This window comes from Nesoenas mayeri (genome assembly GCF_963082525.1).
Source record: "Nesoenas mayeri genome assembly, chromosome: 6".
NCBI classification, from domain to species: Eukaryota; Metazoa; Chordata; class Aves; order Columbiformes; family Columbidae; genus Nesoenas; species Nesoenas mayeri.
Window position 1 is genome coordinate 42817914 of NC_137545.1, and position 16797 is coordinate 42834710.

The 16797-nt window shown below is 51.6% G+C and overlaps 1 protein-coding gene across 1 annotated transcript in view; it reads left to right on the forward strand.

The window, feature by feature from the left end:
- Positions 1 to 1914: 1914 nt before the first annotated feature.
- The window catches only part of FMNL2 (formin like 2), a gene marked incomplete at both ends in the record, with an annotated part of 128845 nt that continues 113962 nt past the window's right edge, over positions 1915 to 16797 (forward strand). Inside the window, one exon of the mRNA XM_080347215.1 lies at positions 1915 to 2031. Within this exon, the coding sequence (XP_080203341.1) occupies positions 1915 to 2031 (117 nt within the window). The remainder of the gene's footprint in view (positions 2032 to 16797) is intronic.

The following is a 16797-nucleotide window of genomic DNA, read 5'->3' on the forward strand; positions in this document are numbered from 1 at the left end:
TCTTTTTTTTAAGTTAGAATGAGCACGTTTAATGAGCAGAGAAAAGCTTACCATCACTTCCTTGGGTTTTGACGGCGGGATCGCGTGTGTTGCAGCGCGAGACTCCCAACGCGCGGCTTTGGTGGCAGCCTCGTGAGCTGTGCCTCTAGTGCAACTGTCACCCTAGATAATGTCAATTAAGAAACCGTCCTTTTCTACACAATAATGCTTATCTTCTTGCTTTTTTTCCCCCACAACTTAATCTGCATGTCGATAGCTACCATCTCCTACCAGGCAAACCCAGAAATGCTTCCATATCCCAGTAGGAATTTACGGATCCGGCCGGATCCCATTGCGAAGTGCCCTGGTGCATTTGCTGCCGGCCTCTGGGTAGCAGCGTAAATCATCATGTCACTTGATTCATGAGATTTACTGAATTTCCTGAACCAGGTGGCAGCAAAAGGCGGAACTTCACAGATAATCACTGAAAGCTTTTAATGCTGATTGTGATTGTATCCGTAACCGTGAGTTGGCACAAGGCACATGCACATCCCTCCACTGGGACAGCAAAGTGAGGGTGGGATGAAGGTGGTGATGAGGAGGGGAAACAGCAGAAGGTGTGTTGTGAGGGTGAAAACAGAGTGAAAACTGTTCTTCTCTGGAAGGATAATCAAAGGTTACTATAAGATATGGGTTGGTGGCGGTGACAGGAAGGGAATTAGGTCTTGGACTGGAGAATAAAACAGATAAAGTGCAATACAATAGAGTGACCCAATGGGTCAATCCTGTCTTAAGCTGAGCTGCAGAATTTTCTTCAAACTAGAAGGAGGTACCGAGGTACCTGCTGCTGGTGTTTGTAACACAGCCCCGGCACAATGGCACAGGTTAAAGCATTAACGGGGTCTGGGTTTGACCACCACAATGCTTCAACACGGCATTGGGGAGAACTTGCAGGAAATGATAAAGAAATGGAAAATAACACCTGAAGAGCAGGCGGCTTCAATATGCTTGCGAGAAGGATGGTCCTCCTGATTCAGGCTGGACATGAGGAAGAAATTGACACTGAGGGTGGTGAGAGTCTGGCCCAGGTACCCAGAGAGGTGGTGGATGAACCATCCCGGAGACATCCCAGGCCAGGCTGGACGGGGCTCTGAGCACCCTGAGCTGGTGAAGATGTCCCTGTCATGGCAGGGGGGGCACTGAGGGAGCTAGGAACGTCCCTTAACCACAAACTATTCCATGACACCATGATTCCATGATTATGCCGCGGTGGTGGTGTTTTGATCACAGATTCGTTTGGGGGCTGTCCCCTTGAACCTATGAAGCTTTATCATCCTGTTATTCTGATTTCAACAAAACGAGAGGTGGGCTCGGGGCGGGGGGCAACGAGTGGGGCTGTGAGTCCCGGCCAGCCCCTCGGCACGGCAGGAACCCTCCCCACCATTCGAAGGCGGCAGGAGCCGTGTCTGCCAGCCCAAGCACTGACCCCGCTGCGGGACCCGGGGACACACCGCCCGGGCCGCCCGCCCCAGTACACGCACGTCTCCGGTGTTGCCTGCAAGGGGAAGGCGGCGGGGGCCGGTAAAATGGACGCCGAAGGAGTCGCCCAAACCCCCGCCCGCCTCTGCGGCCCCCGGCGAGTCCGCAGCGGCCCCTTCCCCGGACGTGAACGGGACTACGAGTCCCAGCGCGCCCCGGGCCGGGGGCGGAGCGGGGCTTTGTGCGGGCCGGCATGCGGGGGAGCCGCCGCCGAGCCGCAGCCGGAGCTGGAGCCGGAGCGAGCCCGCCCCGGGGGGAGGGCGAGGGCGGCGAGCCATGACGGGCGGCGGCGCCTCGTTCCGCCGTCGGTGCTAGAGGGCGACCGCGGGGCGCGGAGCCCGCCTGGCTCGGCGGCGCGGAGCGCGGAGGCAGCGCGGAGGGGCCGCCGCCGCCGCCATGGGCAACGCGGGGAGCGTGGACTCGCAGCAGACGGAGTTCAGGGCGCACAGCGTCCCCCTCAAGCTGCCCATGCCCGAGCCCGGCGAGCTGGAGGAGCGCTTCGCCGTCGTCCTGGTGAGAGCCGGCCCCATTGTCTGTGGGGAGCGGGTCGGGGCGCCGCGTTCGCCCGCGGGCCTCCGCCGAGGGGCCGGGGAGGAGCTGCGGGGCCCCGGGGGTGTGCGCGGGGGGCGGCTGGGGAGCGGGGAAAAGTTGGAGACCCGGCCGGGAGCTGCGGGCGGCACAGGTGGGCTCGGCGGGGCGGTGCCGCCCGCACCTCCCGGCCCGGCTGGAGGCGGCGGGACGGGGCCGCGGCGGGCGGGGAGCGGAGCGGGGCCCGGCGTGTGCGCCGGCTGCGGCTCTTTGTCTCGGGAGCCCCCGAACAGCCGCCTTCCCCGAGCCCGGGCGGCTCCCCTGCGCCGCGCTCCGTCCCCTCCTCGCGGGCGAAGCCGTGAGCAGCCGCCGGGAGCCCGCGGGGTCACCGGCCGCGCTGGCCCCGGGGAGCGGGCGGCCGGTGCGGAGCTCGGTGCGGAGCTCGGTGCGGCCTCGCTCGTTCTGGCGGCTGCCGGCAGCCCGGGCTGGAGAGGGGCCCGCGGGGCGGTGGGACCCCCGGGGACACGCCGGTCCCACCCCGGTGCCCGTGGCCCCGCCACGCGTGTGCGGGTCACCCGCGCAGGGTCGGGGCCGCCGGCCTCGCCGTTTTGTTTCGCTCGTTTCCCCTCACCTGAGTAGCGCGGGGGACTCGGGGTTTGAGAGCTTTCCAAGGAAGGGCAGAGCTTCCCGTGGTGCTGCACGGGAGCGTTTGGGGCAAACGCCCTGTTTTCTTTCAGGTGTCTAATTAGTGCGAATATAATGACCCATCTAATGTTGCATGCCCTTCTTACTTTTGAGCCACATTCAGATGATAAACAGAAGCTGGGGAGGAGGAGGAATAAAACCCGTGTGTGTGTTGTGCCCTGTGTTCCCCGTAATGCCGTGTGAAACCCGGCGAGACGAGCTGCTGCCAGAGTAATTCCCATATCAGATGCTGGAGCAACCCCTCTGGTATTTGAAATGCTCCTGGTGCTGCGCGAGGATTCACAAACTGGTGTGTGTTGGGGATTATTTCTGGTTAGACCCAATTAGATTATCATGTCTAAGAAAAGAATAAGCCTATTCAGTCAGGAACCCCCACTGACGAGCCAAATGGCGAGTGAGATGTTACGATTATTAGGCACAGTGGAAAAAGCCTGATCTGGCATTGCTCTTGTCAGGGAAACCCGTGGCCGTTTCACAGACGGGAGGTGCCCCCACAAGCAGCACAGGGCTCAGAATGCAGCCTTGGTTCATCTTAACCCACCAAAAGGGTGCTTGGTTTAATTTGTGTGCATGGTCTGTGGGAGAAAATCAGTGCTTTTGAGTTAGGACCGGCTGATTAGATCAGTAAAAGGAAGAGACATCATTTGGGAAAGCAGGGAGCATTAGGTACTTATAATGTAAATATGGGAGATAACAGGACCACGCTTGTAATTTCTTGAGGCACTTGAAAGGAGGAGGTGGCATCTGTTTCTGGAAGATGGAGTTAAATGAAGGGTCAGGGGCCGAGTGCTGTAGCTTTGCTGGAGGGAGCAGCAGGCTGTGCAGACTAATGTCTGTACAAATGGGGTGTTGGATGTTCTGCTCCCATTGGGAGGAGCTGCGAGATGGGGCCCAAACACGACTGCTGGAACAGCCAAAAATCGCCTTCAGCCTGTTCTCGGAGCCAGCCGGCGATGGCTGGAGTTTGTTGCAGCTTCCAGGAAATATCTGACCGGTTTATGAAAGAATAAACTCTTAGGCTGTTATTATTTTGTTTTCTCTGCGGCTCTGAGGGGAAGATGACTGCGCCACTGCTCAAACCCCGGATCGGGGGAAAACCAGATGAGGAATATTTTCTGTAGGGAGAGAGGATTAGTCAGGAGAGGAGGGTATGGAGGAGGAGATGCTGAAGGTTATAGGACTAAACCTCACCTTCTTTACACGCTGTCTTAAGAAATCAGCGTGGCACAAGCATTGCTCGGCGAGGTCCCGGAGGGCTTTCCTGACAATAACAATTTTCGTACCGCTAATGAAATTTGCAGGACCGTTCCTGACGCTGGCGCACACGCGGCTCGGTGGGCTGCAGCACGTGCAGCCATGCGGACGTCACGCCGCGTGGCTCGTCTCCGCTTCCGTGTGTAACGAGAAGGGCTCTTGGGCAGCCTCACAGAAGTATTTTAAAGTTCTATTCTTCTCTCCTTGTGCAAAACCACCTCGGTGAGCCGTAGCCCTCCAAAACGTCTGTGTGTCTGTCAGCAGAGCGCGGACTGGTCGTGTTTTCACCGCAAGTGCTGTGACCTTGAGCGCTGTCTTATTTTTTGCCTTGTTGACCGTACTCTCCTGACCTTCTCCAGGAGCGCTGTGGCCTCTTCAGCAAGGGGGTGATGCACATATGTGCTGGGTTGTTGGCATCCTTCATCTTCAGGAAAGTCTCTGGTGAACTAGTTTGTCCACTTCAAACATACATAATCACCTCACTGCCTTCTTCGTTAGCCTTGCTCTTTGAGGTTCGAGGCGCACAAATTGCGGGAGATGATGGGAAGTGCTCCAGGTCACGCTTTTGCAGTGAAGTTCTCCACCGTGCTAATACGTTTCTCCAGCCCGTGATGATGCCGTCGACACGAACGAGGATGCGCTGAGCACGTGTGCGGCAGCGCCCGACCGAGGAGAAGGGGAGGATCTGTGTGTCACCGCTCTTGGGCTGTGGGTAAATAACACCAGAGGATTTTCTCCTTGAGTCTGTGTCCCGTGGTACCACTGTTTTTGGGACTGACATGGTCAATGTGCTTCGCTGGCTTGTTTGTTGCGCTGAGATTTGTTCTTGTCGCAGCTGGGGAGGGCGCTTACCTGGCCGTGTGTTTCGGGAGGACTTTGTATTCAGTGGGATGTTCCTCAAAGAGAAAAATGTGGAAGGTAACGTGAGGGAGAGGATCACAAGATGGTTTGTGTTGAAGGGCCCTCCCCAGCTGCCCCAGTGCCCCCCCTGCCATGAGCAGGGACATCTGCACCAGCTCAGGGTGCTCAGAGCCCCGTCCAGCCTGGCCTGGGATGTCTCCAGGGATGGTTCATCCACCACCTCTCTGGGAACCTGTTCTAGGCTCTCACCACCCTCGGGGGGAAGAATTTCCAGGTTTCTGTCTGTGAACTGTCATTTTTTCTGTCCTCTCAAAGCGATGCAGATTCTCCCTTCTTGGTGGGACACATGAAATAATTCCCTCGCTTTCAAGTTTACGCAAGAGCGTAAAGTCCAGGGAAGGGGCGGCGTGTTGTTGCCACCGAGTTCCTGGTTTGCCCTTGAGGGGTGAAGGATAAACTGGGATCTGGATCTGCCTGTGAACTTGCCGGCACCGGCACAGCCCTGTGTGCGTCTGCAGGAGCCTCCTGTCCCTTCCCCAGCACGTTCGCTTTGCCTCCTCAGCCATGCTGCATTTTTTCCTGCCTTTCTCCTACAGACACACGTGGCAGGCGTGCATAAATGACGAGTTCTGGTAACCAACCCGAGTTTATGGCATAGCAAGACCTTGTTCAGCGTGTGCGAGCATCATTGCAAACCAATTGCTGGAAGGTGTCCGAGGACACGACGGCGCTGCCGTGGACGCGGTGGGGTGCGCGTTCGGGGGCGCGGGGGTAGCAGCCGTCCCGCAGCTCCTGCAGCAGGGTGGTCTCTCTCTGCACCCGTGACGGGGTCGCACGTTTGCAAACGAGACGCGGTTTGGAGGAAGCAGCCAGGACGGAGTTGGCAGGGTAAATTGTTGCCTAATGAGCTGTGATTGACATAATTTGACTGCTGGATTACAAATCTGCGGTGAGGTTAACAGGAAATATCCTCTTACCCCCACCAAGTGGTGTTTTATTTTGTACAAAGGAGCCTTGTGTGCCCGGCGCTGTGGGGCGGAGGGAGGAGGTGTTGCTGCCGTCCGGCCCCGCTTCAACGCGGCGGTACCGACCTGTACCTGCTCTGCTTCGCCCCTCGGAACTTCTTCCTTCCACCAGAATTTCCATCTTCACGCTGGATTTCAGCTGAGCATCGTTTTCTATACTTTCTATATGGTTTAGTGCCTATTGCTAAAGAATTCGAAAGCTCAAGGTGAAAACTCTGCAACGTTTCCCAGCTGTTTTCCATTCCTTTTCATAATCTTCTATCAAATACATTATGCGTTATTTTATTGCGTATACGGTTTAGAGTCTGCAGGTCATTGAAGAGCGTGACATGGCTGGGGGGATGTGTGCCGGGTAGCGTTAGCTCCCTCTCTGGAGCAGGGTTGGTGGGGCACTGGATTCCTTGTGATTCCTAAATTTAACAGAACTGTCTTGAGATCTGTTCCAAAATATCCTGTATTCTCATATTAGTTGTGGTTTGTATTGTTTTTGTGGAACTTGAAGGCAATACTATGGAAATTGGCAGACAGTTACCTTTAGGAAGCACCTTCAGGGAAAGGCGATTTCTAGAATTCAGATCACAGAATCCCAGAATGTCAGCGACTGGAAGGGACCTGGAAAGCTCATCCAGTGCAATCCCCCCATGGAGCAGGAACACCCAGATGAGGTTACACAGGAAGGTGTCCAGGCGGGTTGGAATGTCTGCACAGAAGGAGACTCCACAACCCCCTGGGCAGCCTGGGCCAGGCTCTGACACCCTCACCCCAACAAGTTGCTTCTCATATTTAAGTGGAACCTCTTGTGTTCCAGTTTGCACCCATTGCCCCTTGTCCTGTCCCTGGTTGTCACCCAGAAGAGCCTGGCTCCATCCTCCTGACACTCCCCCTTTAGATATCTGTAACCATTAATGAGGTCACCCCTCAGTGTCCTCTTGTCCAGCTCCAGAGCCCCAGCTCCCTCAGCCTTTCCTCACACGGGAGATGCTCCACTCCCTGCAGCATCTTGGTGGCTGCGCTGGACTCTCTGCAGCAGTTCCCTGTCCTGCTGGAACTGAGGGCCCACAGCTGGACACAAGATTCCAGGTGTGGTCTCCCCAGGGCAGAGCAGAGGGGCAGGAGAACCTCTCTGACCTACTGACCACCCCCTTCTAACCCACCCCAGGTCCCATTGGCTTCCTGGCCACAAGGGCCCAGTGCTGGCTCATGGTCACCCTGCTGTCCCCAGGACCCCCAGGTCCCTTTCCCCTGTGCTGCTCTCCAACAGGTCATTCCCCAACTTATATGTTGAAAAGCTCCGTTGTGTTGTCTCGTTCAGGCCCCATCTCGGACATGGTTCTGCTGCCGGGCTCATCCCTCGAGGCCGCATTTCAGTGATTTGAGCAATGACACCTTTTGCTTGAAAACACCAATCTAATAAATCCTGGTGTAAATACAAGTGTCTCTGAAGGGTTAAATCCGTGGAGTGAAGTGATGCTTGGTGCTGACACATCTGTCAAGCCGCCTTGTAAATCAGCAAACCGCATTTCTAAGTTTTTCCACCTAGACATCATATTTTTGTAAAACTACCTTTTTTTTTTTTGAGTGTCTGGAATACAAGGATCCTGTGGTGAGTATTTGCTACTAGCAACTTAGTCACATTCCTAACATTAATTCCAGATCCTGGAAACCTGGAAAACTTTAAAGAAAACGCTAAGCTGATGTAGATGTGTGTATTTTTCTGTATACCATTTTTTTTTTTCTATATGAAATAATCTCCTTGATTTATTTGGCTATAATGATGGAGGTATGAACCCATTCTGTCAAACTGCGTGTGTCACTTGTTCCTAAGCCCCAAACAGCCTGCAAATGGTATATTGTGGAAAGCCCCAGGTGAAGGGATGCTGGTGGGTACCCTGTCCCTCCCAAAGCTGCTCCTGGGGGGCCTGAATCTGCAACCCCCTATGGTAATGACAGCAAAGAGCTTTCCTAATCCTTTTTGTGCTCTATAAACCCATCATCATGTCATATATCCTTGCAAATTGCGCTGCGCTTTTGTCTAAGGCGCATAACAACAGGTCCATCAGCTTCTAAAGGCGGAAAACAGAACAGGAGCATCTCCGAACTTGGCAGGATTGTTACCTTTTGTTTTCCTTAACCCTGCGTGCAAGGTAAAGTGGTTTTTATTTTGTCTTTACAAGCAAGGTCATGCAAGACGTGGCCTCGAGGTGTTAAATGGTCTCTTTGGTGCTACTGTATGGAGTGGGTGATGCTTTGGGATGAATTTTGAGAGCCACAAGATGAAATGCAGAGTTTACAAGATGGTCTTAAATAAAACAGTAGCTGTTGAGGTGCTTTTGATCGAATGACCTAAAGCCACTGGAGCCTGCCTTTGGTCTCTGGTTTAAAAAACTCACCGTGGCTTTTCATGCTGTGTGAAAAGGTATTGAAATCTGCAGAAACTTGAATAGCAAAGCGCAACAGCAACACAAAACGAAATGAACGAAAATGTGACATTTCCCCTGTGTGTTTGTTCAAAAGAACCCGAGATAATTCAGATACTCGTTATTTTGTTATATTTTTTTTGCACTGTGCAGCAAAGATTGCAAATTATTCAAGCAATCCTGAAAGGATCAGGATCCTTTTCAGCTGTCTGAAGGCATGCGTGCTCATCATCAACACACATTGTATGCTCGTGTGGCTGCTTAACTGAAGAAGGTGTATTTTCCCTGCTGGTATTTGGGTGCTGGGTGCCCCTTCCCTTTGCAGAAGGGACTTGTTTGGTGCTTCATCTCCCACTAACACCCACTGTTTTGGGCAGGGTCCTGTCTCTTGCTCTTATTTTCAGGCCTGCACCTGTATTTTTCCCCGGTCTGTTTGACAAGGTGGTTCCAACCTGCCATCCTGTTGTGTCAGTTCTTGCGCTGGGGGAGCGACGGCCCCGCAGGAGTAGCTGGGTTCTCTCCTAATTATTTGTAGCTTGCAATATATCCTGAAGTGAAACTGGGCTTTGCTGTTCACTTTCTGGTGTTTTGTTTGGTCATCGTGCTGTTATTAAAAGGCAAAGCTACTGCCAGTTCCTGCCTTTTCGCCCAAATACATTTGTAGTCTTGAGCTTTCAGCATTTCTGCTCATTTTTCAGTGTTGTTGCTGTTCTTCAGACTCGGTAACAGGGCAGTGAGGATGAATACAGCATACTGTTGGGTTTCAGGAGTGGAAAATCCCTGTGACTGGTTTCAGTTTTGCTTTTGCTTTGCTGACCCAGCTGCTGGTCTTTGTGCGATGTGTGACTCCTGGTGTTGAGCAGCAGCTTCTGGAGCGGTTTGAGGTGACGGGGATGGGGTGGCCATTCCAGTGACACCACCACTGGGAAGTCTGGGGACAGACTGTTCTGCAGAGCCTGTTGTGATACCACGGGGGTGATGGTTTTAAACTAAAAGAGGGAGATTCAGGCTGGACATGAGGAAGGAATTGTTGCCTTGAGGGTGGTGAGAGCCTGGAACTGGCTGCCCAGAGAGGTGGTGGCTGAACCATCCCTGGAGACATCCCAGGCCAGGCTGGACGGGGCTCTGAGCAACCTGAGCTGATGAAGATGTCCCTGTCATGGCAGGGGGGGCACTGGGGGAGCTGGGAACGGCCCTTCAACACAAACCATTCCGTAATTCTATGGTTATGCCCAGATGAAACAGTCCTACATCAACACTGACGCCCCACGCTGACCTGTCGCACAGGGAAGTTAAATCAACCTCTTCATTTGTGCTGCGCAAGTTGTTGGTGACGCCCCTCGGTGGCGCTGAGTGCCGTTTCCACCGCGGCTGGCTGCTGTGCGAGGGGACACGTCTGTGCCCAACCAAACGAGAAACTTCACGTGAAAGGACATCGTCAGCTTTTTTTGAGCTCCTTTCAAATCGGGGCGCTCCTAAATAGAGCGTTCTTAAATAACAGAAACGGCAAGTTTGAAGTGGTTTTGAAAATGCCGGGTTCTTTGTCCTGGAAGCCGTGGAGGAGCGTGTGCCCGCGCTGCCGCCGTGACCTCGCGCGGAGCGGGAATCAAAGAGCTCCCCGCAGCACCCTCCGATGAATTATGCAAAACACGCTAATGCAGCAACGCTCTTTGGCACCCATTCTGTTTTTAAGCATCTGGGCTGCCTCTTGAGTTTGAATTAGGCACGTTATGATCAGAATCAAAATACTTTGCAGTGCGGGAAGCCATAAAGCGAACTGCAAGAGGAGGGGTTGGTTTTCCCGGTCCTTTTGGGTGCTATGCACTTGGGAGATGTGACGGGAGCAGACGCGGCTGTTTCAGGTGGTGCCTGTGATGGAGCTTGCCCCGCTCCACAGGGTTTTCTCACTGCAGGGAGAGGTAAATGTGACTTTCTTTGGTAACCAGAACATAAGACCTTAAAACTAGCTGAGGAGCAAACCCCTGTGTTGTCTGCACCGAGAGGAGCGGTTTGGAAGGTGCTTCCATGCGGCGGCTGGAAAACTTCCACAGCCACATTTTAGACAAACTGAGCTGAATTATTGTTTGTTTTCTCCTTTCTTTGTTTGGAAGAGTCCGTTTGGGAGTTTGGTGTGGGAAATAAGCGACACCAACTCATTCAATTTGATGGATAATTGTGTTAAAGCCATCTAGCCCAAGCTTCCAGCCCTTAGGAGCTGCAGCATCGCTGTAGCCAGAGGCCTCAGCCTGTTCGTCAGGTGGAAGCACTTTCAGCTGCCGTTGTGTAAATAGCAGCGATTTCCCGTTTATCACATCCTGCCAGTTCTAATTCCGAAGGGTCTGTGTTAAAACGAGTGCTGTGTTCTTACCCCCGTAGCATTGTCGCTGAGAATGCCCTGTTCCCAGTTCCTTCTGCAAAGGGCTCCCAGGTCTGTAGGTACGTGATGCGCACCCCTGTTTTTAATTGAATATTGTTTCACTTGCACTGATTATTTTGACCTTGATCATCTGCTTCGTAGTTTTAATAACTCAAGATGCACAACACTATGTATGGATTCATTGGAATGTCATAGAGTTGTGGAAGGGTTTGGGTTGAAGGGATGTCCCCAGTGCCCCCCCTGCCATGAGCAGGGACATCTGCACCAGCTCAGGGTGCTCAGAGCCCCGTCCAGCCTGGCCTGGGATGTCCCCAGGGATGGTTCAGCCACCACCTCTCTGGGCAGCCAGTTCCAGGCTCTCACCACCCTCACAGTGAATAATTTCTTCCTTGTATCTAATATGTAAGCATTAATTTGTCCCAGGCTCTGACTCTTCCTAAAATAGAGTGTTCCTGCCTTTCGCAAGTGTTTTGTTGCATAAAGACTTGGATAATGTATAACTTGCCCGTACTGTTACAACTAACATGCTGTAGGAGTTCAGCATGTGTTGGTTTTCAATTTACCATAGGATCTCTAACAAAACAACTGTTTGTCTTCTGTAACTGTGCATCGTTAAACATATATTTGGGGAGGTTATTCATAAAGCAACATAATAGTCGCGTTGTATTGGAAATGAATGGTCTTCAGATGAGCGCCGAGCGATGCCGGGGCCTCCTCCGCAGCTCTTGAGAAGGTTGTGTGTGCTCATCGGGAGCTGGAGATGTGCCCGGGTGCTGAACCGCTGGAGAGGCGAGTGGGGACACCTCCGCGCGGGCACCCTGCCTGTGCTGGGGCAGAACCCCCGCATTGCGGGCTCCTCGGGACACCCCGGCCGGATGGGGCGGCTCTTGTTGCGGTGCCGGGAGCGCACGGAGCAGCTCCTGCCCCTCCAGAAGTCGCGTCCTTGGTGAGCGCTTCTGGGAACATCCTTCAGTCCTCTATCTTAAAACACAAAAACATTAGAGGAGTTGTGTTTGGGTGTGTGTTGTTGTTATTTTTTCTTTTAAATATACATTATTTGGCCAGAAGTCATTTTACTATAAAAGGACCGGGGGTGAATATAGATTGTACATCTGTTACTTGTTTGCCTATGAAATGAACTGTACGGTTGAGGCCAAAAGTGAAGAATAGAGAGTTGCACAAATTGGCCGAGTTTCTGAAGTCTTTCAGAAGCCAGTTAATTAAAGTGAAGCAGCAAATTGTTCAATCCAGAAGTTCTGGTTGTTAATCCATCTAATGCTCTGCCACGTCCCTCTGCTGACTCCTTTTATCCTGTTTCCCATCCCCTACGAGAGGCAAACGAGCGGCACACGACAACCCGGGGCGGGTTTGGAGGCAGCTGTTGGGCAGGGGTGGGTGACGCCGTTATCCAAAGAGTCCGTGAAGCGATGGAGACAGCTCGGCTGAGGCTATACAATGGTTTTCTGACAAACGCTTCCAATAATTTAGTATGTTTGGGAGTGCTTCAAAGGGTTTTCTGCCCGGCTCAGAACCTTGCAAACATAGGAGATCAAATAAATTAACTATCACAAATATTTAACTTAAAGCGTGGTAAAATAGGAGCTTTGATTTTGTGTGTGTATATTAGAGCCTCTGTATCTGTCCACTTTCACAGATATGTTAGGTCAACGCTGTATTTGTCACTTCTCTCAGACATAATAAGCCTAATATTACAAATATAAGTAATTGTGTTCCACCTTCATGGGCAGGCATGGCACCTGGCATCAAATACCATTAGGTGTACAGCGTTTTGCTGGGGAGCTGATGGTCAGCAAATGATTGCACGGTGTAGTCATGGTTTAGAGGTTTGTGGGGCTGGTTGGCACGCCAGCCCTCCAAAAGGCTCGTGGCTTATCTTGCCTTGTGCTTGCACAAGGTATTGCTTGGTGGCCAACAGCGCTCTTCAGCTAAGCTGAGTAACTCCATTTGACGTAGCGATAGTTATTAAAGTGCACCCTGGATTGAGCCAGGAAGCGCTTGGTGATAATTATAATTCGGTCTCTAGCTTACAGGTGACTCGGAATTGCCGTCAGTCTTGTTCTCAAAAAATTACGGCTTCTTAAAACAGTCTCGGGGTTGTCACGTCTCCTCAGCCATCGGTGCCGTGTCTGCGAAACGCCGTTCGTGTCAGAGCTTCAGCTGCAAATCCCTGTTCTCTTGGTCATGTAAATGAATATCTAAGCGCGGCAAATGTACGATATTCCTTTTGGTAAATAAAACAAGAACTTTTGTAGTTCACGGCATGTTTTTAATCCGTGAATCTTTCACAAGCCTCACGGTGCTGCAGAGGACGGCGAGGAGCGGGACTTACGCTCCTTACCTTCGGGAAAGGAGCCGGAATTGCTGTGAGCCCCCAAAACTGAGCAACAGGACAGATCAGAAATCATGTCCCCCAACTTCCCAGCACTTGCCGCGGCCCCTGGGAGAAGAAAACGGGGAGGTGGCAGCTGGCGTTTGTGTTTGAAGTCACCTTTGCAGACCCACATCCGCTTCCTTTTCAAGTCTGTCATTTGGCCAGCTCAGTTACACAGAAGCTGAAGAGCAGCCTTTTAGTTTGTTTATTTTCTGGTGTTTCAGGGCATCTTTTCTCTTTGATGTATTAAAAAAAAAGTAATCTCACTTTGCACTGGTTTTATTTGCTTCTCACCTTCCAGCTTTTAATTTTCCGTTGTATTCTGGCACTGAGATGACGTTTTTATCCCTCTTTGTCTATGCACATGTGCATGAATTGAAACTTTAATGACCGCAAAGCTTATTTCCAAAGATAATTGGCCTGTTAGTCCAAATGGAGGTGGGAGAGATGATATTCACCAGGGCTGCTGCAGCCTGTTTCTTTAGGGGAAATAAAGGCAATACCAGGGCTGCAGGGGAGCTTGTTTCAGGAGGGAAAATGAGGATGAAAGGGGGTCGTGAGGGTCTGAAGAATCGCCTTGACTTGGAAATTAATTCTGTGTTTTCTAGTAGTAGAAATAAGCAAATTTCTTTAACATAGATGTGTGATTTACACAAAATACAGGGAGGAAAAAACTTTCTTTTTACAAATGCTTTTATATGAGAACCTGGGATGAACAGTCAACAGCGTTTTCAGTGTGTGTGTTTACCGTGCTGAGCACGTTCATGTAAAGGGGTTCAGCTGACTCGGATCAAATGGCCAAAGGACGGAGGAAGAGGCGTTTGGGAAGGTGACTCTCAGACTTTGTGCAGGATTAAAATGAAATGACCTTTCGTTTCAGCGCACACGGAGGTTTCTGTGGGCAGGTTCGGGACTGCTGCCCTTTCCTCTGAACTGAGGAGCCTCCCCCGCACGCCCCGAGTCTGCAGAGCTTTGTGCCGCAAACCCTTGGCGCTGTACCGTGGAATCACCCCAGCTGTCCAGCTCTGGGTTTAGGCCATCACTTGGTATGTTTTCCAGAAATAAAGCTGCGCATACACCTGTAGATCCAACTGTTGTTCGGACCAGAAGGCAGGTGGGCTTTCTCTGGCAGAAGATTAAGTGGTTCAATTAGAATATAAAAGAAATTGTGCAGGAGTTTGTATGAGCCGAGTCCCCTCGTGTTCAGCAGTGGCAGGATCCTTCATCAACAACTGCCGTGCAAATGGATTTGTTGTTTCACAGGGAAACCAGCTGATGGTTTTCAGGTGCTGACGCTGCTCCTGCATCCTCAGATGCTGCAGTGATTACAGGGGCATCGCCAACGCGCTGGATTTTCGGTTCAGATGTGTAACTCGGATACATAAAACACGAGTGAAGCGCGAATTGATTAAGCGTGAAATTCTTCTCCGGCAGTGGATTCTTGGTTGGCTCAGAGACAAGAGGTTGCACAACTGGAAGGAAATGTACTTGTAGGTAGCTCAAAGCTATTGTTTGTTTAGTTTTGCTAATGTTTATTTTATGTCTGACGGCAAATCTTTGTTAAAGGTGAATTATCCCTTCTGCTTAGCATGTGGAGTGAAAACTGCCTGACTGCACTTGTAAGGCGTTCAGTAAATGGTTAAAACGGGTCAGATTTAGGTGCTCTGAGGAGGTGGTGATCCCTGAGCTAGACAACAGTATTCCTTGTGTTTCTGGTACAAAGCACAGCTCCTTGTATTCAATCAACATAATGAATATACATAAATAAGCGTATAGATGTACTGAAAGAAGAAAAAGAATACCTGTTATAATATTTTTAAGGTTCACCTACAAGTTTGTTTGGGTACATTCCCCCAATTGCTACTGCTGTGCCGAAGTGTATTGCACAGAAAAGATGCCTAAGGAGAAAAAATTCCCCTCTTAACGTGGAAAAAACTCCCTATTTGGATGCATGTTGTCTTCAGAAGCGGTGGGTTTAGAAATGACTTGTCCAGAAGCTATTCCTGGTGTGACAGCTCCGCATCGCCACTGCACGCGGTGCCTGTTGTAATGCCTTGGTGCACCTGGTTTGCTGCAGCCAGAGCTTTCTCATGAAGATACCGGTGGAAAACAAGGAGCCTTTTGCTGAACTGCAAAGCCACGTAGCCAAAACACTGATTAAAGCCTTGACTGTGGCTGCTCTTATCCCGCTGAGCTCCCAGCCGGGCTGGCCTTGCGCTGGGCAACACCATGGGCACGGGAATCAGCGGCTATTGCGGCAGCTCGGTGTATGATAATAATAATAAAGGCTTTAGATAGTGGTTAAAATAGTGCAGATTTGTGGATTTTTCTGGCCAAACTCCATCCTTGTAGGTGTCTGTCCATCCCGCAGGCACTTCTCAGAAGTTGTGCACAGCTGAGAGGGGAGTTTGGTCCCCGGCAAAGCTGGTGTTTGTGTTCATAGAATCACAGAACGTCCCAAGCTGGACCCACAAAGGTCATGGAGCCCAACTCCTGTCCCTGCACAGGACACCCCACAGTTCACACCGCGTGGAACTGCCGTGTTAACTGCCAGGGCAGGACGGAGCCTTCTTAAAATGATGGAGATCTTCAAGTCTTTGTCTTACGCTCCAGGAATTTTAGCTATTAATATAACACCAAGCAGTGCTTCCTGGTGGGGTGGCCTTGGCTCCCGTTGAACTGCCGGGTCACCAGTCCCCAGCAGCGCTCTAAAGGGGTTGCAAATGGTATTTATTACCCGTGCGGGAACCTTAAAGGCGTTTTAGCGCTTTGATGAGCTCGGCTTTGGGTTGCTGTGCTTTGTTTGTGCATCCGTGCGGCGCTGTGGGAAGTGTTGTGGTCTGCGTGGAAAAGCGAGGAGGAGCCGGGCGGCGAGCTGGCACGGCTTGTGTGTTAGAAAAGCGAAGGGCACCCCGGCTTCGTTGCAGACGTGGATTTTACATTAGCAGGGCGCTTCAGGCTCGGCCGAGGGACTGGCTTGGGGAGCAGCCTGCTCCGTCTGCCTTCTGTTATCGCGAAGGCATTTCTGGCTTCGTGGGAGGCAGCGCGGCTGAAGAAATACCAGCATGCCATGAGCAAGTACACTTCATTAAGGGACGCGGTTCAGCATTTTTTGCATTAGTAGGAGGCTGGACTGTGTCTTGTTTGTGTACTTGGTGGTGGACGGAGCGGGGGATCTTGCATACTGCGCGTTGGAGCAGTTTGACAGTATGGAATAAAAGTTCATCGTAATGATAAAACTTGGGAAAGGGAAAAAACCCCATGTTTTTATCACGTTAGGATTACCCTTACAGTCTTTATCCTCTCTAGTTGTGATGGGAGCATCCCATAGCTTATCAAACAGCACCGTTCCTGTGTTCTTGCCATGAGAACCCGGTGTTCGTGCATCATCTTCGTAGCCCGCGTTTGTGCTGCATATGTTTTTGCAAATCTCATGTAAATGCGATGCCGTTTTTTTCTGCTTTTATGGGAAATGTCACCGAGTGTTTCAGCTGAATAAGAAATCAAAAGACAGGCCCCTTCTGTGCAGGGTAATTGCCGTCCCCAGGGAGCAGCAGCACTTGTATGGCTGTGGGTCTATATCCCATGGGCTTATCTGGGCATTAAAATAGTCTCTCAGTCCCCATGAGTGACCAAACACACTGTGGATGGAGTCAGCTCCATTGAAGATGATGTTCATGCAAAAATCAGCCTCATACAGGTGCCTTGACACACTAATTT